The sequence below is a fragment of the Lottia gigantea genome (assembly GCF_000327385.1).
Source record: "Lottia gigantea unplaced genomic scaffold LOTGIsca_24, whole genome shotgun sequence".
Classification (NCBI taxonomy): Eukaryota; Metazoa; Mollusca; class Gastropoda; family Lottiidae; genus Lottia; species Lottia gigantea.
The window spans coordinates 865,010-881,043 of NW_008708707.1; the positions used below are offsets into that span (position 1 = coordinate 865,010).

Here is a 16,034-nt window from a genome sequence, read left to right on the forward strand (position 1 = left end):
TTTGATTACTTTTCATCACCGTTTTGTGCAAAACTTCAGTTTGTCAGCAATGAGTTTAGCCGCCTGCTTTTTTCCTCCAGTCCCTCCAATGAGGGAAAGGTTGCCAAGATAGTGACATAATCTGCTCTTTCAGAATTCATTCTAGTCTTTAACGCGCACAGTCTGCAGCACCTATTTTTTACGTGAGCCCCTCTGACTTGTATTGGTAACTATTTTCAAAATGCTAGATCTAGCCTTCTTTTCGAAAAAATCACTTTTAACGGATTCAAATTCAGATCAACGGTGTAATTCGTGGTAAAGTTTTCGGTAGTTAAAAGTCATCTACCACCCGACAGTAACATCTAGTATATGAAAACTATAGTCTGGATAATGCAGGCTACATCTACTGAGTACGTAAGTGGTTAAATAATCCAGTCTCGACTTATAAGGAAAGTTTTAAAAATATCAACTTTCACACAGTTTGGTATCCAAATATGACATTTTCTGTTTAATCTCGCAAACTAAAAATCTTTGACCCTCAGTTTTAAGGGTGCAGACGATCAATCGAAACACAGATCAAACTACACGTTTGTTTATCGCCTGTACGATGCGTACAACCAATGGCAAAAAAGTAAACCATTTTGGTTCGTATCCGGAAGTCGTAAAACGGAAGTTTACGTCATTCGAAACTTACGGAGCCTATTTATAGAAAAGAAATAGAATGTAATTTTAACGTAAATAAACAACTGAGCTCGACATAATTGCAGCTTTATTTTTGTGGTAATCTTAGATAATCCGCTTCCAATTTCTAAATGGAATATCGGTTCCATCTAAGTCCTGTACATTTCAGAGAATCGAACCTGAAACCCAATAATTGTACAATCCTTGAAAAGAGTTCTTGCTATGTAATTGTCCACAAGAATTTCTTCTGTGATATCATGACATAGAATTTGTGCTTGACATTATTAAAGCTTTTTGTGGTATCATTAAATAATCCGCTTCCAATAATGAATTGAAGTATCGATTCCGGTACATTTTGGAGAATCAAACCCCGAAAGAAAGTTATTGCAATTTTATTGCCCTGCAATATTTCCCGCAGAAGTTTTTCATGAAATTATGGCATTAAATTTATTATAGATAATTTTTGTCGTAATCTAATATGGTCCGCGTCCAATTTCGAATTGACGTATATATTCCTGCACATTTTGGAGTTAAATCCTCCCTTTCCCGAAATCACAAATATCTACAATATATTGCTCTATTATTGAAGGCTTTTTGCATGAAATTATGGCACAAAATTCATTAAGCATTCGTGATTCATTAAAATCATAAGCCTCGAATCGAAGCACCTTTTATTGGTCTGTATAATTTTGAGAATCAAAATCCGACAGAAAGTTATTGCCATGTTATTGCCCTGCAATATTTCCCGCAGAAGTTTTTTTATGAAATTATGGCATTAAATTTATTCTAATATGACTCTATATTGAGTGACATGATTGTCAGAACCAGAAATTACCTGTCAATTCCAGAGTTCCATCTCCGGCTACTTGACCAAGTACCAGAATACTTAAATATCTTCATTGGCGTTTAACGAGCAAATTGAACATAACCGTGGTCGATTTCAAGTGCATTTAATAAGCTGTTTAACACCTGAAAAGTCTCAAGTGGACCTTGAAAATACCACAGATTTCTAAAACGTAATATAGCTAACATTCATTCAGAATTACATTCATTTAAATGTGGAATCACTTCAAGCTAGTTAAAATGCAGAGCAAGATTTTTCGTTTCCCGTTTTTTTTCGTAGGTTACATCATTTGTCATCCATGATCTGAAGCAATTGTTATTCATCTAAGGTTTGAGGCCATTAACATATCCAACCAATCAAATGCTCTATTCAATTTTTAATACGGTCAAAAATGTCATTGCGTTCTTTCAGTAGGTAAATCCCTTTGCCATGATCTATTAAAATCAGAATGGAGATCAAGATTTTCTTTTGTTTTTTTCTTTATTCTAATTTTGAACAACGGTAGATCAAATCATTTGAATGCCTGAATTAACCCACTGAAAATAAATAAAACTTAATACAGCAGAAATAATCAAATGACGGAATATTTCCTTTCGAATAACTCACATGATATAAAATTTAGATCAGAGGTAATCTGCCCATCTGGTCAAAATGTTTCTGGTATTTTTAGAAACTATTTGAAATTAGAGAGGTATTTGTCATTTCCGTTACTAAAAATAGCCACAACGTGATCGTGTCTTGTGAGATACACATGGTATCACTTGTGAAAAATAACACCAAATACAAGTCAGTGAATTAAGCACTACATGTTTCATTGTTTCTATTAAGGGTAATAATGAATCAAATAAAACGGAATTTTACACCCTAAGTTTCGCAACCTGGGTTGACGACAAGATCTACTGTATATGTTCGCATCCCGTTCAGAAGGTGGATAGAGCAGTTCTGACCCTTCGGAGATTTGGATTTTCTAGAGCCTTCACAGTTACCTATACTCAACCGATTCAGGCTGATATATTTTTTCTTTATAATTCGAAGAGGCCAATTCGTTGAAAAAAGTCAGCCCTGATCCCGCTGAAAGCCTCCAAAGAATCCTGATGAAGTTTTCAATTCCGACACGCTTTAGACTCATCTCTGTTTTTTATGAAATCAATTCAATAAGATGATGCTATCACGTTGACTAGCGAGGTTCGTATGGAAATCTAACAAGTTAAAAGTTCAAGGGAGGTAATTCGATAAAAGCGTCTTAAATCAAGGGGCGCAACTCTTCATCAAATTTTACAACGAAAATGATATCGAATATATAAATTGAATATGTCCCGTATATTTTCAGTTAATTTGAAAATTATCTAAATGAAAGGTTTTCATTGGATGGTAGAATCCCTTTGTACCAATCGAATTGCGTTAATCGCTGTAATTCCTGAACATTTACTTCCCCAAGGAAGATAATCATAGAGGATTTTACCTGCTAGCGGTCCATCGTAGCGGATCATACAGTATTCTTCAACATAGATCTATCTTTACGGAAACTGCCGAGTGCCACTAGCGTTCTGCAACATGTATTCAGCTTTACGGAAATCGCCAAGATTGTATCATCTGTTGAATCAAACGGTCTGCAGTGAAGGTTCCCATAGCGTTCTTCGACACATCACGGTATTAAATAGCAGCGATTGTTTGTCGGAGCTATGTCCAAATACCAGAATACTCAACGAAATCTTCTCGAGGGAGATTCAGCTACACGGAAACTGCCGATTGCTTCATCTGTTAAGTGAAAGGATGTCCTTACTATCGTAAAATAATCTAATAATTATAATTTGCCAACGTGAATTTATTAACATAACTTTATTCATATCAATCAATTAACAAATTTCATAAATTATCCAGTATTTTCATCATTTTAGATCCAAACGAGATATTTTCAAAAACCTTTAACAACAAAACAAGTATTTTTTTAAAAATTCATAAGAGAAGGGGACAGTGAACACGGAGTTCACATGAAATAGAGTTTTACGCCCTTCGAATCCACACTTAGACATCTCCAGGATGTTAGTTAGGGAAGTTAGACTGTTTTTGAACACATCAAGAAAATCTACTTCGTAACGGCAAGTCTAATCAAAACTTAACCAAACTTTCGTTCCGTTTTTTAATTAACTTTTATTTTTGATATAGCCACTTCAGCTAGGGCCTAAAGACTGGCCTCTTAAACATTCGTCTAGTAACCTTTTAACCTAACCTTTATCCAATCAAATTCATTCTCTCTCTCACAAAATGCCAGTGCTGTTGATTAAAGCAGGTCAAACGTTTTTTTGACAAAAGTTCAAGTGGCCAGTCTTTAGACCCCAACCGAAGTGGCTATATTAAAAACATAAGCTAATAAAAAACGAAAGTTTCTAAGTTTAATCAGACTGCGTAACGTTTTGAAAACCAGGGCAATTTTTCAACCAGACCCACCCGACAAGGGCAATAACTCTTGACAAACATAGAATCAAGCAATCGAAAGAAAACAGTATAAAAGACGAGGTAATGAATGATGATCGATGTACAAGGCAGTGGCGGGAGGAATATAAATAATATTTCATTATATACAAATTTTATATTAACAAAGATAAGCACCAACAACAATTACGCAGAGTCGGAGGTCTGCCAGGAATATTCCAGGAAATTTGGAATTCTTGGAGTTTTTGCTGCAAAAGTGGCATTTGGGTCACAATTTGCTAAGACGTACTACATTTTTTTTTATATTTACAAAGTAAAGCACCAACTACATACGCAAACCGAATCTGAGATTTTCAAATAAATTCTCAGGCTATTTCGAACTTGGAATTTGCTACGATTTGCAAACACGCATTTAAAATCCACACTAACCTAGAAATACCCCCAAAATAACCATACTCCATCCCTCTAAAACCTTTTATCTCAAAGTCTCACGCATTTCAGTAAAATTTATGACGTCACAAAAAAAAGCTCAAAGTTCATAAGAACATTGGAAAATCAAAATAAAAAAGTAGCACTTGGCGAAGTGTGTGCACACCAATAGAATGATTGGACACACATATGTATGGCGCATGCGATCACAACGTTTGTATCGCAAAGTCACATGTATTACCCATAATAAGCGCCCAAAGACTAAAGTTTATCATGACTCTCCCTTTGAATCACCTGACACAATAAAGTAATCTTACACACAACGGTTCGACAGGATTCCTACTCCATCTTCTCTTGTCAATCAGTCGACATTCTGATAAACAGAATGATGAAAACCTCCCGCAACTCTATAAGGAACGCTATGTATACAGAAGCAACTTTGACTATACACGTGTGAAAGCACGTACGACCTATATTGTTCGTTTTTCATATATGCTTCATAACACCGCATTTTTTACGACTAACAGATAGTAAAGACATGCAGACTCGTAGATATCAAGCGTTTAAATGAATACAAAGGAAAGGATTTGAGTTACATTATGCTCGTGTGAAAACGCGTACGACCTATATATATTTTTTTATATATGCATCTAAAATCATAACACCGCACTTTTTCATCTAACACTGGTATTCACAGAGAGTAAACACATGTACACTTGCAGAAATCATGCGTTTAAATGGACACGCGCGTGTATGCAAAAGGAAAGAATACAGGTGCTCAAGGTAAGTTTCAGAATGTACGCACACGAACATTTGGAATACAAAGTTCAGGCACTCGCAGTTCATTTCCAGTTATTTACATTATCTGAATCTATGTCCCTGAGTTGCACTATCTTCACTTTTCCGTAACGATAAAAGCACACGAAATGCACATACACGAGATTCCTGCACCATATTACGCGTGATCAATGATGGATGTTTGATGAAGAAAGAATTTGATAATAATTTAAAGACACACTAAACCAGAGCATTGTCAGCTGAAGTAATGGAACAATGTTAATAAGCAATAAACATATATACTGTATACTGTCACTTTAACACAACCACCCTTAGGCTTATCCTCTACGGAATCAACTCGGGGTTCCGAATTGGGTTCCGACTTTGGATTTGTCTCGTATTCGGGTTCTGATTTAGGCTCTGATTTTGGCTCTGAAATGAAGTAACATAAATGCTTCACAAAAAAATTAATAGTATAAATAAAATGAAGTTTTCCGTCCTCCATTTGTCTTGGCATTTGTCTTCCGTTGGCTTAATGTAGGCATGTCCTCCCTTTGCCCCTCCGTTGGCTCAATCCAGACGAGTAACACCCTGCAGTGTGCAATGAGAAGAATATTGCCCTGTTTATCGCCCCAATATCTGGTTGTCCAAATGGTTCTTTATAAGTACCAAAACAAAAACATGCATTCAAACCTGGAATGGGTTCTTCCCAAAACTCTGCTAAAAATCCTCCAACATTCCAAAAGCTGTCTGATCTGAACTCAATTTCCATGGCACCGGCGCTGCTCTTTAATGTCGGCGTTTCATCTTCACAAGCCCGATCTATCGTCGAATGTTCGGAATCTTCATTGCCTGAAGTTCAAAATTACAATATGAAAACGACTTTTTATTTTAAATGAAATGGCTGGAACAATATACCAATAGTATACATTGAGGGTCGGCAATCCGGGCGTTAGGCTGCGAATTTAAACAAATCAGCTACGGAATTGTGCTCTAGAAGAGAGTTGAGTATCCTTACTTCTTTTCTAGAAAGGGTCTGTAGCCCAAGTAACCAAATAAAGATATCTTAGGTCAACGACCGAACAAAATATTCCAAAATAGTTTTTTACGCTCATGGTAATAATTAATTATTTTGACCGCTTAACAATTTGACAAAATCCCCAACTCCTCGATCTCCTAGGCGTATGACTAGGGTGCTATACTTACTTTGATATGCAGTAAGCAAGGACCTACAGTGAGGTCCGAGATGGGTTTTCAGTAGTTGAAACACTATGTAATGGTTTTCACTTGACGGCCGGATTGACCAACTACACAACGAGTCACTGAAAAATAATGGATGAATGAATGTCGGACAACGCCGTGTTACTGGATCTTTATTGTGCGCACACGTAGCAGGGCCTCGGTTCATTGTATCACCCTAACGACTATATACCGATGTTGAAAATCATAAAGCGTCATCACATGCAAGAGTAACTTGGTAAGCCATCCTGCACCAATAGGATAATTCTTTGAAATACTTACGGTGGGTAATAATCAGGAAAGCCTGGCGAGGACAGGTTCTGTTTGGATGACGTGGCATTTAATGGAATGGTAAATCGACTGCACATTTCTGAAAAAGAATATAGATTTATTATTTAGATAAAAAAAAAAGGAGAAAATAACTCTGTGATAGTTTTAGATAACAATGGTCGAATAGGGTTGGGGAAAATCATTATAAGTTACGCACGTGCATTCTCTATACTGACCTTTATAAGCTATATACTGAAGATCATAGTTGTTTTTATGTTGACGTCCCTGATGATCGGATTTGAAGATCACAAGCATCTGTTGTCCAGTACTGTGAAAACCATCTGGCACTGAGCCTCCGCACCATTTAGCAATCATTGGTGATTTCTCATTATCACCTGCAATTTAAATGGGTCAACTGTCAATCAATACAAGAAGGGATATGGACGTTGACATTAAGCAAACGTCTTGAGACAACGCACGTACAGGACGGATTTTTATCCCATTTATGCAAGAGCGGATTTGATGTCCAGTTCTTTTTCAAAACTTCTTGGAAAGTTTTGTGTACCTCCAGGTACAATTACGGACAAAACAGTGGTATTTTGAGAAGTCTCAGAGAGGTCAGGAAGTTATATCGACAGCTAAGTTTGAATCCTCCTCAATCCAAGTATAAAAAGATTAATCTTACCATCATAAAGAGCAACGAAATCTTTCTCGCACTCAGTATCTACGTTATCGTCATCATAGAAAGATCCATTTACAAAGAGTTTTATTTTTTCATCCTCTTGTTCACTCATTAGTAAATATTTACAATACCCATTACTAGAATATCAAAGAGGAAATAACAATTAGTAAAAGGGATATTGTCGTCTAAATATTCGCTTTACCGACTAATATGACAAAGGTACACAGTAGTGTAATATCTCCCTTTAGGGGTACATTATTGCCTTTCCCAGCTAATGGAGCTCAGTTCGTGGTACTGAAAGATGCAATTTGCCTTTCACAGATAATAGAACTCAGATCAAGCTGCCAGTATCACTTTCCGGAAGTCACATTCCTCGACGTCTTAAATTACAGACCACAGAATTGTGGGTCGGCGTTTCAGTTTTCACATATCTTATAGACCATTTCTTCCGTTCTAAACACAAACAAGAACCCAGAAACCGAAATATGCACCCATTTTGACTTTGATACTATTCGATCATAAGACACATCATAATTATGAACTGTTCAAGAGTGTCGTATCATGTCATATGACATTTTGACCTTTGACATTTTTACTCACTTGACGTAGCTATCTTTTATTCCCAGAATCTCTAGTGACTTCTTCTTATCATTTTCAGCCCACTTCTCTAACGTTATACCATCACATGGACGACCTTAAAATAGATAAAATCAAATGGAGTTTGATATTCCTATCTATGGACAGGACCTTGTAACTTTGGTGAAACGGGCATAATTCAGACCCTTGTAAAATAAAGGTCTAGTTTGTCCCCATAGGCTCTTCATACTATCACCAACCTGCTTATGTGCGGGACATCTCTGCTTTCTCAATGCTCCATCGAGTCTGGGTAAGGCAGATAGAGGGGAGGGAGATATTATTACTTACCGACAGTATAAGCCTTGAGAACAACTCGACCATCATTTGTAGTGTTTTGTATCTGCATACGATGGGGATTCATGTACGCTGGTTTATCATATAGACAAGTGTATTGTATCTCTTCAACGTCGCCCAAATCTGAAGAAAAAATATAATGGTAGACAAAACTTGCGAGGGGGCGGGGGGTATCTTAAACTCAGTCTCACTTTCAAAGAACTGACATAGATTATTGCTTATTCGCCCTAATGGCTTCTATTTGATCTACACTTTTCTTTTTTCGTTTTGGATTTTTTTGTTATTTGAGATTCAAATTGTGAAATGCGCGAAGAATATAAACCGAAAAAATAACTAGAATTAGAATGACATGGTAGGCAGATTGTATTTGTCGACGAAAAATAACACTCACCATTGTACGCTTGCAGATAATCTTGGCATGAGACGTTCCCTTCGCTGGAACCCACGATATCAACTCTTACTGTTTTACTTCTGTCTTTTGACCAGAGTTGCAGTGGACATAGCTCTTCCCTGGAAAAGAAACAATATCTGAAACAGAAACCTAGTTGATCTTGAGCTCCTATTCATGAGTAAGTTGGCCAACTTTGTCATCTGGAAAACGCTACCGGAAACACGGGATATTATTCCAAATTGGCATCTCTTTATGGTTTTATTATCAGTGAGTCACCAGTTTCAGTTCGTAAACCCAGTGACGTTATCGGCTTTGCTCCTCAGTCTTTCCCCCTTTCAAATTTATTATCATTGACGTCTTAAATGCCCGATGCTGTGAGACCCCCCTCTCCCCCCCCCCCCCTCCCTAATAATTCATAAGGCCATGATATAAACCATATTTAATAAAATGTTTAACTTACTCTGTGGTTAAATCTCCGGTAGGATAAACTATAAAGCTTGGCGTATCACCAACTACAGTAGTTTGAAGACTGGTGTGACAGTCGACCACTGGATCTGAAACAAAATAAACAGTTTCTTTGGGAATTCTGGATATTACGAATGATGGAGATCACCGAACCAAATCCCGTTGTATATACAATGTGCGATAAGGGAAATTAATTTTGCTAACGGTATATGGATCTTTAACCTGTAACTTATATGATATGAAATTTATATTTATAATTTACTAATTTGCTACATATCAAACCAATGAAGACGCCATGATGTATGCAAATGATAGGGGAAAATCCAAGATAACTTTTAAGAATTCCGGTACTAAGGGATCGTGAACGTAATCTACATGGACAGGGCTTTAGTTTTCCGATCATCAGGCAACTTGTTATCAGACAACAAAGTCAATGCTTACTTTTGATTTTCGTCGAATGTAATTTTAAAGTTATTGAGGGTAGTTTGGTTGCTGCACGTGACCAGTTACCATGGAGATGTATATACAACATATCTGATGACGTCACTAGTTTATGGAATGGTTGATCACTATGGCAATATTTTAAAATTTCTAAACTTTCAGAACCATCGCCTGCAAAATAAAAAATGAATGCATTAATTGGAAGTTATAAAGAGAAAATTGAAATTAATTAAAGCTATCATGGTCTATCCAAACTAATTTTCAATCACTTGTTGTAATGTTATTGTAAAGCGTTGTTGGTTTTACAATGACTTCATCCTGATAACTGGTAGTAATTTCAAAGGGTATGTTTCCGCAGTATCACATGCGACCCGTAAGTCAGTGGGTTCAGATAATCATATGCAGATAGTCAAGGAACAGCTAAAAGAAGGAATTCACGAATGCATTGGATGTATGTGGTAATTGTTATCCAATCTATTCAAAGTTGTTGTAATAATCACGGAATTGGCATGGGTCGGCTTGAATAAACCACCACATCTTCGAACGTAAACTCAAAATATATTCAAGCAATTTTAAGATGTCGTGACCTTTGGACTTACCATCATGGAAGGAAATGTAACTCTGGTTACAGAAATCATCAGGGGAGTTTATCACCCATTCATCCAACTCTACTACAACTTTACTGTACATTTTATTACTGGTAAACAACCACTGACAATCTTCATTTCTGAGAAATAGATAAGATATCATTAAATAGAGTAAGATTCACTGAAAAGGTTCCAAAGGAATGTCGAAGTGAGGTGACAAATCCAGTTGCATATTTCATTTAAGCAGATCTGAAACTGACGGTAGTGGAATAGTTGAGTCGTTGAAAAAACTGGTTTTTCGTCGGTGATTAGGTGCAATAGGTTCGAATCCCTTCAGAGTAAGACAAATTCTGACCGATTCTTCCGAGAGTCCATCCTGTGTCAATGTGTTTACCGTTGCATTGAACGCTGTTCTGAATCATCTAATGTTATAGTTGTCTCCCTTAGATTATTTGTATATAAGCAATGTTAAATACATGGCAACACGTTTGGATAACGAGTAATGAAAAATTAATGGGACTTGTTGTAAAAGGATAATAATAGTAATAATATTGATGAATTGCCTTACCCTTTTCTAAAAGCATCTTCATCCGGAATGGTAACAACCAATGGCGTCTGAGTAACGTCTATTTTCTGTATTTCTCCGCTTTTACATTTATGAGAAACTGGAAATGAAGTGAAGTGAAATATAATGATTGCAATAAAATGGAATGTTTTTTTACGTCTGAGAGCAGTAAATCTTATTACTCTTTCATCTTTCTGTTTCTAACTGTAGAATAACATTACGTCTGATTCCCATTCTGGAAGATGATACGGGTAAATATAAGAGATAAATGAATTATGAAGTCGGTAACCCCCCAATAATTAATGAATCCTAAATAAGTTCTTCGAGTTCAGTTGCGACTGCGACACTCTCAGTCCGGCGTTTCAGTTGTTTATCGAAATCCAAAATCTGAACTTACACATATCCACCTCGTGGAAGGAAAGAGCGAAACCACGTGACGAAACATGTCCACCATGAAACTCTACAATGACGTAGGCACCTGTTGAAAATATGGTCGAATCGTCACACCATGTTTTTAGAAGCGGTGCTGAGTTGTACTGACCTGAAAAATAAAGGATACATATCACTAAACGGGAAAAGGTTTGAATGCCGACCTAAAGCCTACTCTCGAAAGTACTGACCGTGGCATCATCGTTTCATGCTATTCGGGCGGACTGGGATGGATAACTTTGCTGAAACAACCAGCAGAACCAGTATTTGGACTTTTGCAGTTATGAATGAACTACGTTACTGAGAAATTGGAAAATTGCAGAGACCTACCGTCATAAGCTTTGATATACGATCCAGTACAGTTATTCTCGTGAATAGGGAGGTTCATATCAACTGTCCTTATCTGAACTATTTTACTACGAGACTGGGATTCAATTCGGATTCTCCATCGACACATTGCATTTCTGAAAAACACAAAACAATCCATTATCAATAAAAATAGGAATTTGAAGTCTTTTCCAGTTGTTGTGGCTTTGTAATGGATACTTTGTCTTGTTTATACGTTACATCCCTTGAAAACTTAATGCTTTGTAGTCTTGTTTCAGTGATTATTTCCCTTTAAGATTGAACGCTTTGTAGTCTTGTTTCAGTGATTATTTCCCTTTAAGAGTGAACGCTTTGTAGTCTTGTTTCAGTGGTTATTTCCCTGTAGGATTGAATGTTTTGTGGCCTTGTTTAATTGGTTATTTCCCTTTTAAATTGACTGTTTTGTTGTCTTGTTTAATTGGTTATTTCCCTTGAAAGTTGAATGTTTTGTAGTCTTGTTTCAGTGGTTATTTCCCTTTAAGATTGAATTATTTGTAGTCTTGTTTAATTGGTTATTTCCCTTTAAGATTTAATTATTTGTAGTCTTGTTAATTGGTTATTTCCCTGTAAGACTGAATTATTTGTAGTCTTGTTTAATTGATTATTTCCCTTTAAGATTTAATTATTTGTAGTCTTGTTTAATTGATTATTTCCCTTTAAGATTTAATTATTTGTAGTCTTGTTTAAATGGTTATTTCCCTTTAAGATTTAATTATTTGTAGTCCTGTTTAATTGATTATTTCCCTTTAAGATTGAATTATTTGTAGTCTTGTTTAATTGATTATTTCCCTTTAAGATTTAATTATTTGTAGTCTTGTTAATTGGTTATTTCCCTTTAAGACTGAATTATTTGTAGTCTTGTTTAATTGATTATTTCCCTTTCAGACTGAATTATTTGTAGTCTTGTTTAATTGGTTATTTCCCTTTAAGATTTAATTATTTGTAGTCTTGTTTAATTGATTATTCGCCTTTAAGATTGAATTATTGTCTTGTTTAATTGGTTATGTCTCTTTGGATTGGATTATTTGTAGTCTTGTTTAATTGGTGATTTCCCAGCAACCAGTCCCTCACAATCAAAAACAGTGTCTTTTAACATCAAAATCATAAACTTGACGCAAAATTCCATATTGATTTTGTCCCTCTCGATCAAACACAAATGGCATCTCGCGGAAATAAGATACACAAAAATAATCTGTGTCTTCAAAAGGTCATAATAGTCATAATTTTCAAATATTATCTAATTCATGTTATGTTTTTAAAGGTCATATTTACAAGGTTTGTAAGAACTGTCACCCCAAATACCTTGTACCATTGTTTAAAGGTCGAATATTTCACACTTAAGACCACGAGTCAAGAATTCTTGCGAGCTCATCAAAATAGGTTGGCAACTGGAACTTAAACCGGACTCTGCGGTTGGGGTTTTCAAGTCAGCAACCATTTCAGAGTGTTCACATAAGTAAGGCCAGGACAGCAGCATTGGCCGAGTCTTTTTAAATTTCAAACTGACGAGGTTTTTTTAAAGTGCACAGTCGGTAGCGCAAGCGGTTAGTGTCCCATCCGGACGACTAGACCCTTTTCATCCATTGGTTGAACCAAGTTCACGAGCCCCAAGAAAGAAATTCAAAATCTAAAAAATGAGTGAAATATTAACTACAGACTGAGAATTATTTATATCTTCTATTAACAGGTATTAAATTGACTAACAGAGGAGTCTGAGAATGCAGGAGAGCATATCTTAAAAATAAATTCCCGAGGTAGGGGCCCCACTTATGTCCACGGGCCCTCACTCGTCTAGGTGAGCCACTGGCAGATGAAAGGATAATAAATACATCATATCAATCTAATTATCTCTGTATAACTGTAGGGTGTAACGAGTATTATGATGTATCTCTGTATTTTTAAAACCACCAATTTGACAACGTTATTATTTTAATATCTTAATTGGAACATCATCATTTAAGGTGTCTTGTCTTTACAAACTTCCTAACTACGACAGATATATGATCGCGTTGGAAACATATCTTTGTATTCCTGAATTTTATTGGAGCATCCTCATTATAGGGGTGTTGTCTTTACAAACTTCCAAACCCAAGACATTTGAGCTATATGCTATTCTAATGAGAGGTTGTTAGGTTGGAAACGGAGTTCCGAATTTTCCATCCTCCTTTAAGGTGTTTTGACTTTACAAACTTCCAAACCCACGAATTTGTAAGCTATTGTTCATCGAATTGAAACCTCATTGTTTGGAAATGAAGCCACCTATTTCCAATCATATTTCGTAAGTTTTTTAGGGTATTTAATAATATTCTTTTGAAACTTTAGCAACGACCCGATCATATAGCACGTATAGAACCAGACTTCAATGTGTTTTAAATGCGTGCGCTATGCAGGGTTTCGCCTTTTCAAATCTGATGAATATTTGACAATCCCTTTCACGAAACATAAATTCGTTCGATAGATGCCCGCTTGCACTATTAAATAATGCAATGAGTTCATAATCTATTTTGAGAGTACATGTACATGTAATAGTAAATTGGTTTCTGTAGTGTGTCTAAATTTAGTTCAAATGAAAATGTTAAATAGTCTTATTAAAAAATTTACGATAGTAAATGTCCATGTTGTTAGATAATCGAGGATAGTACATTATGTTACTGATTAAAGGTATTCTAGTACATTTTCAATATAAATTATTTAATTTAGCGTAGGCGACGGGGGATAGGTGTATTTAACAATGTGTATTCGAGCAGCAACTTGAAACAAATAGGATAAAACACTGTTGTATTTGGGGTCCCATGAAAATTGAACTCGTAGCGACACTTGATTGCGTGGGAGAGGAGGAGACAGGGGGCTTAAGCTACGGCTCTTTAACTTCAGATAAGAAGGTGGTTACATGAAATTGAACACAACAGAGGCTCGAGAACCCATGACAAACGCAAATGTTTCCCAATCATCGTCCCGAAACAGAAAGGACGTGTCCTGATTATCCTAGCCTCTACACTGGTAGAGCGTACCATATTTTCTGTGCCTGGATGTATGATTTATGGACTGTCACTTTCTGTCACTTTTACGCTATCTTACTTGTCCTTAAGGTGTCTTATCGACCCATGTCCATTCGCCCCTTGTCACTTCGCCTCACATTCTCATTTTATCCACTTCATACCCTCTGTTCAAGCCTAAATTCAAGTGACACTGGAGATTGAAACTCGGGAACCAAATTCTCTGGATTATCCATTTAATTGGCGGCATTTTCCCGTAGTGATCGTGCTTAATGAAATCATCACCGACTTACAAGAGACCACTATTGACATAGTTGTGAGTCTACAATTCCATATGTTTGTCCATGTGCCATGATTATAAAACCACACATAGAAAAAATGATTGACTGATTGGCCTAGTTTCTTCAGACGTTCTTTGATAATTACAAAACCAAACGATATCCTGACCCACTTAACTTACTACCAATTTTACTACTGGCCTATATACATTTGTGAACTGCTGGTTGAAATATTTAAACTTCTTCATTGACAAAAATACACGTAAAATATATATCAAAATTAGGCCATTGTATTCAAAAACCAACATTGTTGGCTTATTGCTGCGTTTATGATCAATGGTGGCTAAGTCGTATCACAATTTGGCGGCTATCAGACAATATCCGTACGTCAATATTTCTGAGGTCACTGTTGAGATCGCTGTCCAGTATGAAATAACCAAAAATGATTCAAATACGATATGAAAAACTTCACCAACGTGATATTGCAATTCTTCGAAAAAGTTTCTGAGATCCCGGAAAATGACTGGTCGATCTCAACATCAACACATTCATGTAAACTTCGCAGTCGCATAGACCGCCTTCGTTATCCCACATGTTGCAGAGAATTAAGACGTAAAACTCCATTCATTTCATTCGCAGTCGCATAGCCCAAACATTATCATATATCTTTAACTATGAAGAAGGCATTAAGTAAACTGTTATTAGAATTCCCGACATACGTCCATTTACCTAATGACAAAAACATCCATTTACTTCAAGAGTCACTTAACCTCGGTCGAGATGCCATCTAGATACGCTTCATGAAAACTCTTCAAAGATATTCATTTAACAGCTATAATTTTGGTATCTAGGCTAACGAAGTCATGGATTTCTTTGGTTCAGATACCACAAAATCAGGAAAAAATTTATGAAACCGCGCCGATGCTTCCGATTAAACTTCTTCGTCCATTATCTATAACCTCTGTGAGCTTTGTAAAATTCAAGAAATAACTAACTCAGACGTCAAACATTTTTCAGATGTAATCATGCAAATGACGTCACCTGATTCTTAACACTTAACTCGACTGAACTACCCCCCCTCTATCTTAGGTATTTATATGTCAATTCTTTACTTAGACACGGTAACATGAGCTTTGCTAACATCAATAATGGACAAAATCAGGAATCTCCAAGACTATCCGGAACTTTTATTTATCTACTTTATATCACTATGGTTTTATCACGAGCGGTAATTCTATTTTATATACTGGAC

General features: G+C 36.2%; 1 protein-coding gene across 1 annotated transcript; it reads right to left on the reverse strand.

Moving 5' to 3' along the window:
* Positions 1-3,313: 3,313 nt before the first annotated feature.
* On the reverse strand, positions 3,314-14,754 carry LOTGIDRAFT_231910 (hypothetical protein; the record flags this gene model as incomplete). Its single annotated transcript, XM_009055289.1, has 17 exons — positions 3,314-3,693; positions 3,907-5,575; positions 5,837-5,995; positions 6,350-6,465; positions 6,665-6,752; positions 6,889-7,047; positions 7,338-7,471; positions 7,935-8,028; positions 8,259-8,387; positions 8,656-8,774; positions 9,116-9,209; positions 9,562-9,732; positions 10,161-10,288; positions 10,717-10,813; positions 11,111-11,254; positions 11,473-11,606; positions 14,669-14,754. 16 exons carry the CDS (start codon positions 14,752-14,754, stop codon positions 5,400-5,402), a joined length of 2,028 nt encoding a protein of 675 aa, XP_009053537.1. The 3' UTR covers positions 3,314-3,693; positions 3,907-5,399.
* Between the last annotated feature and the right edge of the window lie 1,280 nt (positions 14,755-16,034).